Source organism: Tiliqua scincoides, chromosome 5 (genome assembly GCF_035046505.1).
Source record: "Tiliqua scincoides isolate rTilSci1 chromosome 5, rTilSci1.hap2, whole genome shotgun sequence".
Classification (NCBI taxonomy): domain Eukaryota; kingdom Metazoa; phylum Chordata; class Lepidosauria; order Squamata; family Scincidae; genus Tiliqua; species Tiliqua scincoides.
The window spans coordinates 101,824,683-101,840,959 of NC_089825.1; the positions used below are offsets into that span (position 1 = coordinate 101,824,683).

Consider the following 16,277-nt stretch of genomic DNA (forward strand, 5'->3'; position numbering starts at 1 on the left):
ACATCTGATTTCCCAACCCAGGAGTAACTGGCAATGACGTCATCACCAGTTACTTCCTGTGGTACAAATAAGTTGACCATGTGAAGTGGTTTGGTGGAGAACATATATTGAGAAACACTGGTCTAGACTTAAATAAGAAGAAATTCTACTAATAAAGAAAGACTTCTACTCCTAATATTAATCTGCAATTACAATTCTGTACACTTTTCATAATTGTGCTTTTAATTTTTCAACCCTAGCCTTGAAGAATGACCTGGCTCAATCAGACGATGGTCAGTGAGTTCATCCTTTTGGGGTTCTCCGACCTAGGTGAGCTCCAGGTCCTCCTCTTTATGGTGTTTCTGCTTATCTACATGCTAACGGTGACGGGCAACTTCCTCATCATCTTGCTAACCAAAATGGATGCGGCTTTGCATAGCCCCATGTACTTCTTTCTCCGGAACCTCTCCTTTGCAGACCTTGGCTTTGTATCATGCATTATTCCTAAGATGCTCGTGAACCTCCTCTCAAAGGAGAAGACCATCTCCTTGTCAGGGTGCCGGACACAGATGTACTTTGCTTTCTTCTTTGGAGCCACAGAATGCTTCATCCTGATAGTCATGGCCTACGACCGCTTTGTAGCCATTTGCCATCCTCTGCGCTATACAGTCATAATGAACAGCCGGTTATGTGCCTGGCTGCTGATAGTAGTGTGGAGTGCAGGACTCCCCTTAGCGATTATAAACAGTACCTGGCTCTTTACGTTCCCATTCTGTAAGTCCAATGTCGTTTCCCATTTCTACTGTGATTTTCCACCAGTCTTCCAGTTGGCCTGTGGAAACACCTCCACATTTGAGTTATTTTCCATCGTAGGAACTTTTATAGTTATACTGTTTCCTTTCTCACTTATCCTCATCTCCTACGTCCATATTATCTCCACCATCTTCAGGATGCCTACAACTGAAGGGAGACGGAAAGCCTTCTCAACGTGTTCCTCACACATCACAGCAGTGACTCTATTCTATGGCACGGCGGGTTTGAATTACGTGCAGCCCAGGTCAAGCTACTCCCCAGAAAGCAAATACCTGCTTTCTGTCTCCTATATTGTCATCACCCCCATGCTCAATCCCATCATTTATAGCCTGAGGAACAGGGAGGTGAAAGGAGCCTTATGGAGGTTCTTCGGCAGAAAAAAATATTGACTCTGATGATGTCTAAACAGGGTTTCAAAATTGAAGGAATCGTGGCTGTGATTGTGAGAAATAGAATATTTTGTGGCATTTAACCATCTGATACTGAGGGCAGTAATATTCAGACCTGGTTTTGGGGGCATACCCATAGGATAATGAGAAGGGCAGTATCTTATAGCTATCCTGCGAACAATGAAACAATGTTGTCCATAACTCCAAGGGCAAGAGAAATATACATACTTTTTTTTCAGTAGAAGACTGAAAATATTGAAATTTGGGTCTTAGTAGTATGTCATTTCATAAATGCTTTCTTTTATCATGTATGGGGGTGTTTGCTCTCGTTTTGGATCATCTTGTCTTAAATAAATCTTTTTAAGGAATTTGGTGCTCTGTGTATTTTTTGTGGGGGGGGGGGAGGGAGGGAGATTGAATCTATATACACTGAGCTAATCTAAGCATCTAGAACAGCATTTCTGAACATTTGTCCCCTGCTGTACCACTTCACCTCCTTCTTCTGTGCTGATGGAATATGCATGTTCAGCCAGTACACCCTATTACCACAGTGTTGTAAAATGCTTTGCAACATTGTTACTGGCCAGTCCTCCAGTGGGGAAGGCAGGAACATAGTTAGGTTTGGGCTGTATAACACCTTACAGGGGGCCAATCATCACAACTCCTTCCCCTCAAGTCACTTTGAGGAAAATGAGCTGCAGTCATTACCACGTCCCTCAGTGATGGCAGCTTCTCTAAATCCAATCCTCCTCACTGGCCAATGGCAGCATCCCCTGAAAGTGCCACGGTGATGAATGACAATGTTTCCATCTGTAGAGGGGGATTACAAGCATAGCATCTCTGATTTCGAGCCTGATTTCAGGTTAGAGTGTGAACATATTTCTATCCCTGTGAAATTCTGAGTTGCTTAAAAATGTACCTGAGGGTGCTGATTCAATGACAATGCTCCTGAGATTATGCACAAATGAAAATACAGAGGAAGAAAGAGGTTTAAAAATGTCATCACTCACTTTCCAGCACTGGCATAGCGATGCCCATGGGACGTGTGCTGCATCTTGCAGTTGGGTGTCACTCACAGAGGCCTCCTCAAAGTAAGGGAATGTTTGTTCCCTTACCTCAGAGCTGCATTGCCCTTATGTCAGTGCTGGAAAGCACTGACATAAGGGGTTAGGATTGCACCCTAAGGAACCTAGCTAAACCTAGCCCTAGTGGGTTATGTAGATACATTCATAAGAACAAGAGGATAATCTGTGCATTCTCTAATGCTTCCATTCAGATCATAAAAAAAAATCCTTCACTATCACTATATAGCTATATCTATTAATCACTGCTTCATTTCAAATAATGAGGCCATCCTGTTATGTTGTGGCAGAGCAGAGAGATGGAAAATGTATTTTTCTTTAAAGAATATAATTTCAATAATTTCAATATATAAATTATATTTCAAAAGAATATAATTTCAAAAGCATATATATATGCTTTTAAACTAAACAGTAACCTGACTAGCTTCCTAGTTTCAGTTCAGACTTTTTTCTTTGTTTTTCATATTGAGAACTGAGCAAAATCCCTGTGTTGTTGAAAGAAGATGTTTCCTTGATTTGATGACAAATGCTGTCAATGAACATTCAGGTATTCATAGTTAAATTCTCCTTAGTAAATATATGCAATGAAATGGAAATGTAGGGAAACTTGAATAACACGTGCGAGTGTGCAAGATGCAATCTAGTTTGTGGGTGCCAGTGATGGAGCTGAAATGGAGTTGAGACAATGTTCCAAGAGGATATCTCAAGCCTTTGGTTAATCATAAACTGGATCTCTCTCAATGTTCAATATGCCCCAAAAAGTTTGCACCAATGCAAACATCGATTACTTGCATTTCCAAGGTCTGAAATGAAAAAGAACACTGGAAATCAGTTCACTTGTTTAAAAGTGACCTTAAGTGAGCACATTTTATGCTTGCCTTGATGATGCTTGACAATATCCAAGCAGGGATATTTTTAGATCCCTGGCAGAATGCTTCCCACATCTCAAATCTATGTAGTTAACCCAAATAACCATGGATAACCTGAATATTAGGCTGCCATGAGACAAGGCTCAAAGTGGAATATCTGAGAATTCTATTTTGTATTTTACTTCTGGCAATACAATTACAGAACTTTACCAATCTAGTCAGAGGAACCGTAAGACAGCTTTTCACTTGATATTGAATGTTCCATTGGTAACACTGTAATATTGGAGCTAGAACTGTCAGCATAGGTGTCATGGAAAACTGGTCACATTTTAATAAATAAGAAAGTTGGTAGTCAAAGGGGGACTGATGATGTATGCTTGTTATGGGCTTATATATGTCAGATTTTAAGAGCAATTTTGGTAAGTCCAAAATGAACAGGTAAACAGGATCTGGGTACATGAATTGAACTGAAAAATCAGACATCTTCTAAAATCTGTAATCTATCACATCTTAAATTAGATTGTGGTTTAAACTTTGAGATCCTTACCGCAATCTGTAGATGATTCATGTTCTTGTATTTATGGAATAGTATCCAAAAGAGAAAACAAAGCTTTGAATTCAACACATAGTACCCTTTCCTATAATGTTTATCAACAAATTAAAATATTCATTAAATAATACATTCAGAAACATTTGTAATTGTTGTTTGTGAATGTATTTTTTCTGTGATGTAGGATAAATATGCCTGCCACAACTGTAATCTACATATAGCCAATCACTTCTCAATTTTTAAAAATATACTAAAAAAAAAATACCAAAAAAACCCCTAAAATTAGATGGCGCAAAAGAATTGGGTTTTTAAGAAAACCCAAACATATGCGCTCCTGATGTGTGATTAGCACTCTCACGATGAGGTTGCATTGTCAAGAACAATGAAAGACAGAAAAAGATGAATGAATATAAATTAATGAATAATGTAAGGAAGGGGAACGGAATGTGAAGATTTGGTTTTCTGTTCTAGCATTTTTCAGCTCAAAATAGATACATTTTTGCAATATGTTCCTCAGATCCAAGTGACAAATTACTCAAAAGTAAGCAGCCACCTATTTTAAACAGTTTCCTACCCTGTCTAAACCGAAGTCTAAATACTGACCAACAAACATTGGGAAAGTGACTGTGGTCTATACTATATTTGAACTCTTCCCTTTTTGCATTCCATTTCAGATAACATTCAGTACAGGATATGGAAGGTGAAAATGAGACTACCCTGTCTGAATTCATTTTCATTGGTTATTCTGGGAGACCAAAAACAAGGATCGGGCTACTTATCTTCATGATAATTATATATTCTATAACAGTGGTGGGAAATGGCCTTATTATCTTGCTGACCGCAGTGGATCCTCGGCTCCACACACCCATGTATTTTTTTCTCAGTAATCTGTCCTTCCTTGACATTGGTTATTCAACATCATCAATACCACAGGCCATTACAAACCTTCTTGTGGACAAAGCCACCATGTCCTTCACAATGTGTTATGTTCAAATGAGCAGTAGCGTGTGCTTAGGGGTGACTGAATGTTTCCTTCTGGCTGTCATGGCTTATGACCGGTATATAGCAATATCCAGCCCTCTACATTACATGCTGGTCATGAGCAAGACCTCCTGCATCCAGTTAGCAGCTGTGACATGGACAAGTGGCTTCCTTTTTGGAGTGGTTCCCATTTATGCCCAGCCAGCTCACTTTTGCGGGAAAAATGTAATTGACCATTTTGTATGTGAACTCAAAGCTGTTCTGAAGCTTTGTCTGCTCAGATACCTATTTAAGCCAAGTGGTTATGTTCATCAATGGAATGCTCACACTGCTTGGCCCCTTTGCCTTCATCCTTTTCTCATATGTGCGCATTCTTGTGGCAATTTTGAGAATCCATTCGACAGATGGGAGATAGAAGGCTTTCTCCACTTGTGCCTCCCACTTGATTGTGGTGACCATTTTCTATGGAACTGCTATATTCTCCTATCTCCAACCCCAAACTAAGGAAACCCAAGAGTTGGACAAGATAATTTCTCTTTTCTATGGAGTAGTGACCCCCACATTAAACCCACTAATATACACACTCAGAAACCAGGAAGTTTTAGGAGCATTAAGAAGACTTGTAGGGAGGTGGTTTGGGGTTTGTGATGAGCTGGATCAGGATTAACACAGTGAAATCTGGACAAGGCAGAGGTAATATTGATGAGGAGATATCTGACCAAGGTGTTGAATTGCCAACTTGTTCTGGATAGGGGAGAACTTTCTTTGAAGGACCAGATGCACATTTTGGGAATGTTCTTGGGCTTGAATTTGAACTTATCTGTCCAGTTGATTGCTGTGTCCCAGAATTCCTTTAGCCATCTTAGCTTGATGTGCCAACTTCACTCTTTCATTGTGCAGTCAGACTTGGCTATGGTTACCCATACACTGAAGACAACAAGACCAGCCTATTGTAACACACATTTATGAAGAGTGTCTGGCAAGTTGTAATGGGTAGACAAGGCAAACACCAGGCTACTGGCTGTTGCTAGTAAGAATAATCAAATCAAAACCCCATTTATATCTCCTTCACTGAACATTTGTGAGCACAATTCAACATGCTGGTAATACCCCATAAAGGTTTGGGGCTTCTACCCCAAGAACCATCTCTTCCTAAATGAATCAGCCCACCACTTGAAGCCAATGAGGAAGGCTCTGCTACAGGTGCCATCACACTGGTTATGCAGTTGACCACCTCTCATGACAGGGCCTTTCTTGATGTGGTGCCTGGCCTGTGGAACAGGCTGCCAATTGAGATTAGGACTGCCCTTCTGTTCTGATGTTTGGAAGAGGAGTTAGGACATATTTGTTTCACCAAATCATTGATTTTTTCCCTCCCAACTCTGGAGGTTTTGTTGCCTATTGCTTATTATGTTGCGGCCTTGATTTTTTTTTTTGTTCTGTTCCCTGTTACTTTTCACTGTTTTCTGATTATTATTTTTTAACTGTTGTAATCTACCTTTAATTTTCCAGTTTGTTTAGGAAAGGAGGGGTAGTCTGTTTTTGGGTTATGAGTTGATGCCTGTCCTCCATGCCTCTGAAATAGTGCTTTGGTTCTGCTGCCTCTCTCTGGAAGAAATTCTTACCCCCTTCCATGTTGTTGTTGTTGTTGTTGTTTTTAAATTTATGACTTTACTCACAGTTTGTGTAAATTACTATTGAACCTTGTAAGACCCCACTGGGCATTTGCGTCCGCATGGAAAAGGTGGGGTATAGCAGCCCAATCCTGAACTGCCTGGCTCCCAGGCTACAGTGGTGCAGAAAATAGCTGCTACTGCATCCTGCATGCTCAGACTTTTGTTCTCTTCCCCTGGGTAAGGCGAGCGCCTCGCAATGGGGGCTACTTGATTCTACAGCGAGCCAAGGGTTGGTGTAGAATTAAGAGCCTCCGTGCTGGGCTGGCGGTCGGACATAGAGGCTCAGGATCCGTGCAGCAAAGCTCCACCGGTTCCGTCTTCCTCCCAGTACTCTGATTACCAAAAACTTGAAATTCCTTTGTGATTCATTAGAGAAGCCAAAGAAACTAGTTTCCAAAATACATATATCATTATATAATATTCTAAGGGCATTATAGTGTTAAAAAAAACACTGAATGAGAAAGAAGTCTATTTGATTGTTACTTTTTTCCTTATGGGATATAAAGTTGATAATGAATACTGCCATCTCCCTTTGGCATCCCCCCTAAATCTCCCTAAATCTCCCTTTGGCATCCCCCCTGAGAAAATATATTTCTGCAAGCAATTAACATGTCTCTCTTTCACACAATCTTAATTTAGACAATAATGTTAATGTATTTTCTAAAATTATTTATTTATTTATTTATTTGCATACTTTCTCTTCTATTCTACTATTCATCAGACTGTCCAAAGGAGGTGCACAAGAATAGAAGAGCATAAAAAAGTGCAATAAAACTAAGTACAAAAGGCATCATTCCAACAGCAGCAGGCACACAAACCATTCTTGAGGCCATTGTGTGCACTCTTATCTGGACCTAGAAGGTGGTGCTATCTATAGGTGTAACAGTGAAATTAAGGATGATACATTGTCTGCATATCGCCAGTGGTACATAAGAACATTATATCATCAAGTCTTACAGAAGTTACTAACTCCCCCGGCACTTCACCCCAGGAACAGTGGAAGATAATCAGTTGCTTGATGTGGCCTCCTCTACATGGTACTCTCTCCTTTTTGTGGTCCCTTTAAACAAAACAGGAAGTCTGGAATATGCACTTTTAGAGAGCAGGAAGTGGATTGAAGCAGCTCCATACATGGTAGGCAGCAGGGAGGCAGCATCCAACCCAGTGTGAAAAGCAACTTTAGGGCCCAATCCTGACGTGCTCTCAAACAGGCAGGCCACAATGGCCTGTACTGTATCCAGTGCAGGTGAGCAGCAGGATGGAGGTCATCCTGGGTTAAGGGGATATTTTTCCCCTTACTCCATGTTAAGCCCCAGTCTGTCCTATGGGCCCTGTGAAGCTACTTGGATCTGTGCCAGCGATTTCGCTGGTGCAAATCTAAGAAGCCCATATAAAGTTGCCAGACCCATAAGCAGGGGTTGGGATTAACTCACACTGCTACAGCTGATCCCATCCCCCTTCTGGGCCCAATCCACCTCCCCTTCCACCTTCCCCCTCCCCCCCACTCAAAAGCGCCCCTTGCCTCTGTTCTGCCTTCCTCTACCCTTTCCCACCTCCTGCCCTGGCCTGCCCCAGCTGGCACAAACCTACACTGTATAGATCCATCCTTCGTGAGCTGGCGCAGACCCCTGTGCCAGCCCAGTCAATTCCCAAGTCAGTGCAAACCTGCCTAACAGCACCTTTGCAACACTCGGGAGCCAGCACAGGGAGGATGCGCCAACTCAAATCATGGTCTGGATTGCTCTGTAGGTCTTTTTACTATTCCTAACCACTTGATGCACCTTTGATGCAAGTGCTGATCAAGCTCACCACTTGATGCAAGCTCAGCGGTTGCTTTACCTTTGGGCTGTCTCTTCACCACCAGAGATTTAATATGGGCTATTATCTATTTTCCCTTTTGCATGTTCTTACTCTGACTCAAAGTTGTAGATCAGTGGTCACCAAACTTGTGACCACTGTGTTTCCAAAAACCAGTCACTGTTCAGACCAGACCTTACCATTCTGCCGTGTCGCCGCATGACTTTTGCCATGATCAGGGGACAGGGATGCTCAGGACAGTCACATCTGTTGCCTGGTGTTCCAGAAGACTGTGCAACAGGACTCTGGGCAGATGTGACTGCCCAGAGCATCCCTGTCCTCTGATCTTGGTAAAAGTCATGTGGCACGCGGTGGAATGGTAAGGTTTGCTCATGGGGCAGATAGGTTAGACCAAACCCCAGATCTGGCCCCTGGGCCGGAGTTTGGAAGGCCTTGCTGTAGATCATCTGCTGACAATCCAAGGTTCTTTACACCAACCCATGAAATATGTTGAAGGAGTTCTGGATTGCACCACACCATTCATGCTGAGAAGGCTTTGAGGTTTACTTTGCAATCCTTGTTCAAGAGGTTCCCAGGAAGCATCCCTCATCCAAATATCATCTGGAGATTGGTTCCAGTTCCCCTTTGGCCAGTCCATTTATCTCAGGTGCACAGCAATCCTTGTTCTTAATCCCTGACCCGTGCTATTCCTAAAGCAACCAAAAAGCATGCTCAGGCAGCATGCTGAGTGGCACAGTGCCATACCTCTGGCAGGAAGGCTAAAGCCTTCCCGCATGTACCACTGGACTGCTGGCAGCTCATTGGAGCAGGTAAGCCATCAGGGAAGGCAGGAGTGTGCAAAAGGTGGAAATGGAAAAGGCGCAAAAGAGAGCGACTAAGATGACTGCTGGGCTGGGGCACCTTCCTTATGAGGAAAGACTACGGCGTTTGGGCTTCTTCAGCCTAGAAAAGAGGCACGAGGGGGGACATGATTGAGACATACAAAATCATGCAGGGGATGGACTGAGTGGCTAGAGAGATGCTCTTTACACTCTCACTTAACACCAGAACCAGGGGACATCCACTAAAGTTGAATGTTGGGAGAGTTAGAACAGACAAAAGAAAATATTTCTTTACTCAGTGTGTGGTTGGTCTGTGGAACTCCTTGCCACAGGATGTGGTGATGGCATCTGACCTGGATGCCTTTAAAAGGGGATTGGACAAGTTTCTGGAGGAAAAATCCATTATGGGTTACAAGCCATGATGTGTACATGCAACCTCCTGATTTTAGAAATGGGCTGTGTCAGAATGCCAGATGCAAGGGAGGGCACCAGGATGAGGTCTCTTGTTATCTTGTTATCTGCTGTGCTCCCTGGGGCATTTGGTGGGCCACTGTGAGATACAGGAAGCTGGACTAGATGGGCCTATGGCCTGATCTAGTGGGGCTGTTCTTATGAGGGGGTGAGGGATGGCAGAATGGGTTGGGGTGAAACTGGGCAGGGAGTGGGAGTACTAGGGGCAGGGAGGCTGCAGGATCTGGGACTGATGGTGCATGCCAGATCCTGTCCCCTCCAGAAACTGCCCCCTTGCCCCCTTTCTCTCCTTGGACTTGCACCAGTGAAATTGCTGGTACAGGTCTGAGGAGACCCATTGCCAGCCAGGAGGCTTACAGAGCTGTAAGGAGATTTGAATCTCCCTTTGGCTCTGAAGCCTCCTGATCTGCCTCCCAGATTTAGCATGTCCATTTTTGCATGGCTATACCAATGGGGGTGGGTAGGAAATGTAAGACTAGGCTGTAAGTCCCATTAATTTATCTTTGGTATGCTCACCATATTGTCAATGGTAATTTATTTATAATGTGAATACAATTGATTGTAACTCAGATTTGTTCAAGGTTACAGATTCATTGCCATTAATTGTATGCGTAATGAGAGTAACAGAAGCAACAAGAAGAGTATAAGAATAAAACATCATTGTAATCTCCTTATTAAAGGCTTCATTGTTCTGATTTCCTTTTAATCCTCATAATTCTTGTCAGTGCCCCTATAACCTCTTGATTTCTGAGTGTGTAGATTAAAGGGTTAAACATGGGAGTCATTACTCCATAGAAGAGAGAAATTATTTTGTCCAAATCCCGGGTATTCTTTGTTTGGGGTTGAAGATAGGAGAATATGGCTGTGCCATAGAAAATGGTTACCACAGTCAAATGGGACCCACATGTAGAGAAAGCCTTGAGCCTGCCCCCAGAGGAATGGATTCTCAGAATGGCCACAAGAATGCGCAAATATGAGAAAAGGATAAAGGCAAAAGGACCAAGCAATGTGAGACTACCTGTGAGGAACATGAGCAGTTGGCTCAAAGAGGTGTCTGAGCAAACAAGCTTCATAACGGCCTTGAGTTCACATGTTACATAGTCAATCACGTTATTTCCACAAAATTCTGCTGGCACGGCATAAATGGGGACCACTCCAAAAAAGACCCCACAAGTCCAAGTAATAGCTACTAGCTGGATGCAAAGCTTATTACTCATGATGACCATGTAATGCAATGGACTGGAGATGGCTATGTATCGATCATAAGCCATGATGGCCAACAGAAAACATTCAGTCACCCCAAAGCACAAACCACTGCTCATCTGAACATAACACATTGCAAAGGGCATGGTGGACCTGTCCACAAGAAGGTTTGTAATGGCCTGTGGTATTGAAGTTGTGGAATAGCCGATATCGAGGAAGGACAAATTACTGAGGAAAAAGTACATGGGTGTGTGGAGTCGCGAATCCACTGTGGTCACCAACACAATGAGACCATTTCCCACCACTGTTACAAAATATACAATGGTCAAGAAGATAATGAGTCCTATTCTTGTCTTTGGTCGACCTGAATAACCAATGAGAATAAACTCAGTGAAGATAGTCACATTTTTCTCTTCCATAGTCCAGTTCAGGATTGACTATTATCTGAAGTGAAAGACAAAAAAGAAAGAAAGAAAACAAGATAGAATTAGTGTAAATACAAGTCATGACCATGACCAAGCCAACAAATCAGTTGCATATTATCATAGAATCAAATACAGGTTGAGTCTCAGTATCCACAAGGGTTCTGTTCCCAGAACTCACGTTGATGCCAAAAACTGCATTAAAGCAAATCCATTTACAGAACAATGTCCCCTTGCTCAACAATTTAAAAATAGCCTTGCTGACCTTTGTAATGCAGGATCGAGGCAGACAATCAATCAATCAGTCTCTCTTCAGGTACTTAGTAAGGCTTTACTCTGAGGAAGCAAACCCTCTCTTCACTGGGAGTGCAGCGAAGGGGAAAGAACGCAAAGAGGAGGCGATACTCATTTCCACTTTGCATTCTTTCACATGCTCAGGGGGAAGGGAGGGGTCTCTTGCCTTGGAGTGAAGCTGTTCTAAGAGCCTGGAAAGAAAAGAGAGAGAGAGAGAGAGAGAGAGAGAGAGAGAGAGAGAGAGATGATTGATTGATTGTCTGCCACTGTTACAATGGTAAGTGAGGCTAATGTTAAAGGACATTTTTCCTTCAATTTAAAGAGCCCTTCTCATCCTGTAGAGATAAAACTGCTGGTGAAAAATCAGTGGATAATTAGGTTATATCTGTAGTCGGAAATGATCTACAATGTAATCTAGTCCACTCCCTTCCTGTAGCAGTTAATCTTCTTAGAGCAGGGGTGCTCAAACTTTCAACTTTAGGGATGCTGGACCTTTAACAAGTGTATAGAAGAGAGAATTGCAGCAGGTGCAACTTGTCATCCCACAGATGACAAGCTACACCTGCTGAAATTCTCTCTTCTATACACTTGTTAAAGGTCCAGCATCCCTAAAGTTGAAAGTTTGAGCACCCCTGTCTTAGAGCATCGTTTGCAGGTGTTTGCCGAGGCTCTGCTTGAAGACTGATTTTAATGGCAAGAGTGGGAAGCTCTTCCTGTCAATATGTATGTATCACTTGTTATAATTATTTATTTCTCACAATTTTTTATTGCCCTTCCTCCAAGTTCTTCATAGTTCCTTTCCTCCTCTTGTCCTTATAACAACCCTGTGAGGTAACGAGATAGTGACTGACCCGGGCTGAGGTCACCGAACCACTACACCATCCTGGGTGTTTACAAGGTTGGGGGAAAGCTGCAATCTTTTAGTAATGATAACATTCACAAAACTTCTCCCCCTTCCCCCTGCACAAACCTTCACATTTACTAATTAAAACCAAGCACCAAATACAGGAAAATATTTTTGGCTGCTTTCTTTAAAAAAAAAAAATATTCTTCTGGATTGTATCCTAAGGTTTTGTGCCTCCCGTGGAAGGAGCTTTCTCCTGGGGAAGAAGTCTTTGCTCTGAAGACAGATTTTCTTCCACACAGGAGGAAGCTCCTTCCAGAGGAGGAAGGGAAAATTGGTATACAACCGGTTTGAAATGAGCAATTATATTTCAAGATTTGTCTTACAAATATTCAGAATCACACAAAAAGACAAATCTTCAAATTCAATTACCCCCCCCCCCCTTTTGCTGTCATTCTGTTCTGGCAGAAACAGAACTCACACAATTTAGGCATGTGTTCCTATTGCATGAGGTAAGTCCCATCAACCGTCCTATTTTAAAATCTGCTGCTCTAGCATGTAAGGGTTTAACATGTAAGGAAGGTCACAAATAGGCTATAGACTTGCAGCACTAAGATTATAATCATATTCTCTCTTTCATTCTCCCTCTCTCGCTCTCTGTCCTTTGTCATTATCTGTCCTCACTCTCTGTCTTTTTTCATTATTTAATCTAGAAGCAGCATTCTTTAAACACAAGCATTAAAATCAGTCCTCAAATGTAGGAAAAATGAGGAAAATTAAAAACTGAATAAAAACTCCATCAACTCAGTATTAATATGACACATTACAATTCAAACTACATACCATCAAGAATAATGTATTTTTATCTTCTCCTTTGCCTGAACATAATCATTAATTGTTTGTAATCCACGGACAGTTCTGTTATTCTCATGATCCACATCAGTGAATGAAAAGCCAAATAGGATTTTTATTTCAGTGAATTTTCTTAACTGCTGGATATTTTTGCACGATGTTTGTTCTGTGTATTCCCATTTGTGCATAATCCCAGTAGCAGCATTGAGAGCACCCTTAAGAACATTTGTAAGCAAGGAAGAATTTTATGTTGCTGGAAAATATGCTTCTGCTATAATCTAATAGAAAGCAAGCAAGTTCTAATTATGTGTTCCATTAGAAATCAATGTGTCTCCACATGAACCACAGAGCTATGGTCCAAACCTCCATTCATTCTATGAATGAAGTTCAAAAGTTAAGTAACGGTGGACACCATCAACAGTTACACAATGTCTAGCAGTATGTCAGAAGCTTTATCCCCACTACTGTGATCTGTACCTCCACAACTCTTTCCTCTCCAGAACAGTGTTTGTCTGAAAGAAGGACCCTATGTAGAAACTCTTTGCAAGAAATAAAATGATGGCACCCAACACTCCACCCTCATGGGGAGGATCTTCAGGCAAACATTGTCCCTGAGGAGAGTGGGGGAGAACATTCTATGATGGGGACAGAGCTTTGTGGTATGGTCCTATGCATGTGGTAATTGTGGATGCATTGCTGTCTACAGTTGCATCATATCTGAACAGTGTATGGTATTATTTATGTTGGAACATAAACAAGTAAACCAAAACCATACCCATGAACACTACTCCATACTCCATGCCCAAATCTCCAAGGAATAGATACATTTAAAAAAAATTAAAACAATAGTAGATAAGTACCGCAGATACTCGCCTATAAGTCAATCTCACAGATAAGACGAGGGCAGGTTTTGAGCCCAAAATCATGGAATTTGCTATGATCCTCAGATAAGTCGGGGTTTAAATTAGGGAGGTGACTGCCTATAATTTTGTCTGATTTTACCAGAAGTCAGATCCTGGAAAATGTCCAGTAATTGTTATCTAAGAACTGTACATCTAATTTATTAAAAATAAAGTAAAAGATCATAAAATACATTTGTATTCAGTAGCTTTTTTAATTCCAGTCTCCACAACCTTTTTGTAAACACTGTCAGAGTATTAAGTGCACTGTAAACAACATACTAATAGAACAGTGGTTCCCAACCTGGGGTTCATGTACCCCCAGGGGTACTCAACAGGACCTTTAGGGGTACTTGAAAGAGAATGGAATCATGGCAGTACTCCAGAATGCCTTGCAGGGCCAGCAAGGCAGGAAGGGAGGCAGCTAGTTGACTGTGAAAGCCCCACCAATAGCTAATTTTTGGTGATCAATTCATGTTTGAACCAGTGATTGAAGACCAGCACAGGAAAAAAACTAAAACATAAAAAAAGTGATCTATCACTCAGAATTTCTCAGGACATATCTGGTGCAAAACAGTGCAAAGGCAGAGTCTTCTGCTCTTAAGCCAGAAGCTCTACATATAACATACAACTTAGAACACAACTGGGAGTATGCAATTCAATTCACAGCAGATAAAAGCAACAGCAAATGGCTGTGACCAAGTATAGCTGCACATAGCTGAAACCCTATTTACTCAGAAGCAAACCCATTGCTTTCCCTGGGTGTTATTCCTAAGTAATGGTACTCTGAATTGTAGTTTGTGAGACATTTGATGGGAGTGTTTCCACTTTCAGGGAAGGTGCATCCTGCAGCTGCAACAAGCCCACCCTCACCTGGTCTGAGGGCTGTTTCCTCCTCTTGATTTACAGCAGGATCAAGGCTGTCAGGGGAGTTTCACTCTTAAAGAAGTGGGGTGATTCTGCCCTTTTCCTTTCACCCCCACCCCCCACTGCTGGCTTAGCTTCACTGTCATCTTTTCCTGGGAGTAAGCCCCATTGACAATAATAGAACTTTCTTCTGAGTAGGCATGCACTGGCTTGGGCTCAAAGGCTGCCATCCTACACGCACTTTCCTGGGAGTAAGCCCCATTGACGACACGCATGGAATGTGCTCCAGGTTCCTGCTCCCCTTTCCTGTCCTTTCAAAGACTAGCAGGGGCAGAGGAGGAGGAATGCCTGATTGCCTGGGGATACTGCAGAAGCAAGCATGCTCTCCTAAAAGCTTACTACATAAGCAGCTGTTGCAAGTGCTTCCTAGCTCCTGCCAGCATGCAGCTAAGATCTCTGGCTAAAATACCTGTTGCTGCAGAATAATTCTACTTTAAATTCTACTCTGTGCTTTTCCTGTGTTTTGCATCTTTGCAAGGTCTCCAGGACTCTTCCAGTGAAAAGGACACACACACACAGGGAGATTGCTTCTCTCTCTCTCTCACAGATGCTCCCCCCCCCCACATACACAAATGCAGGGACTTTTCCCCTCCAGTCCAACTTCATTGGTGAGGATAGGGGGAAATGAGGTTAGCAAAAAGTTTTGCAAAGGAGAGACTGAAGTGTGACTGTATACAGTAAGGGGAGAGGTGGAGAGGAAAGCAAGAGGAGGGAATAGACTGGGAGCCCAATCCTAGGCATGCCTACTCAGAAGCAAGTCCCTTAATAGTCAGTGGGGCTTACTCCCATGAAAGTGAGGCTAGGATTGTAGCCTTAACTGTTTTAAGTGCTCTCTCTGTCACACACACTCATACAAACTTTTCCTTTTATAAAAGTTAACTCTTCCTCTCCCCCCCAGTACAACTTCATCAGTGGTGAATGATTATGGGGAGAGGGGTTAGCAAGCCTCAGCTTCGCAACAGAGAGTTTAAAGTTTAGATTCAACAAGGGGGAGGGGCAAAGAAAGAAGGAAAGATGGACTTAACCCTTTCAATGGCTTGAGAAACAAAGGTACAGCCTTCTGCAGGCTGCCTCTCTCTCTCTCTCTCTCTCTCTCTCTCTCTCTTTAAAAAGATCACTCTCCCCCTTCCCCACCATGTCCAACTTAATCTGTGGGGAGATGGGAAGGGGGTTAGCAAGTTGAGTTTTCCAATGGAGTGCTTGAAGTTTAAATACAGTAGGAAGGGGGGAAGGGGGAACACGAAGGAAAGAGGAGATGGACTCAGCTGTTTCAAATGACTGCTTCTCCCTCGCTCAGATGCCCCCTCCCACACACAGCTCATTGTCTCCTGTTCTGTCTTGGGTGCTGCTCCAGAGATGCCTCCGTGGGTGCTGGTGCTGAGCTAGG

The 16,277-nt window shown here is 42.5% G+C and overlaps 2 protein-coding genes and 1 pseudogene across 2 annotated transcripts; 2 read left to right on the forward strand and 1 right to left on the reverse strand.

Annotated features, from left to right (window-relative positions):
* Positions 1-248: 248 nt before the first annotated feature.
* LOC136652677 (olfactory receptor 10A4-like) lies at positions 249-1,181 on the forward strand. The gene has a single exon (XM_066629601.1). It carries the CDS (start codon positions 249-251, stop codon positions 1,179-1,181), a length of 933 nt encoding a protein of 310 aa, XP_066485698.1.
* Positions 1,182-4,375: 3,194 nt separating this feature from the next.
* On the forward strand, positions 4,376-5,330 carry LOC136652678 (olfactory receptor 13H1-like; annotated as a pseudogene).
* A 4,802-nt stretch (positions 5,331-10,132) lies between these two features.
* On the reverse strand, positions 10,133-11,071 carry LOC136652679 (olfactory receptor 13H1-like). The gene has a single exon (XM_066629602.1). The coding sequence runs from the start codon at positions 11,069-11,071 to the stop codon at positions 10,133-10,135; it is 939 nt and encodes a 312-aa protein (XP_066485699.1).
* Between the last annotated feature and the right edge of the window lie 5,206 nt (positions 11,072-16,277).

What these genes read in the sequence shown, in the direction of transcription:
- LOC136652677 (XM_066629601.1), top strand. Translation starts at nt 249, where the DNA reads ATGACCTGGCTCAATCAGACGATGGTCAGTGAGTTCATCCTTTTGGGG.
- LOC136652679 (XM_066629602.1), bottom strand. Translation starts at nt 11,071, where the DNA reads ATGGAAGAGAAAAATGTGACTATCTTCACTGAGTTTATTCTCATTGGT.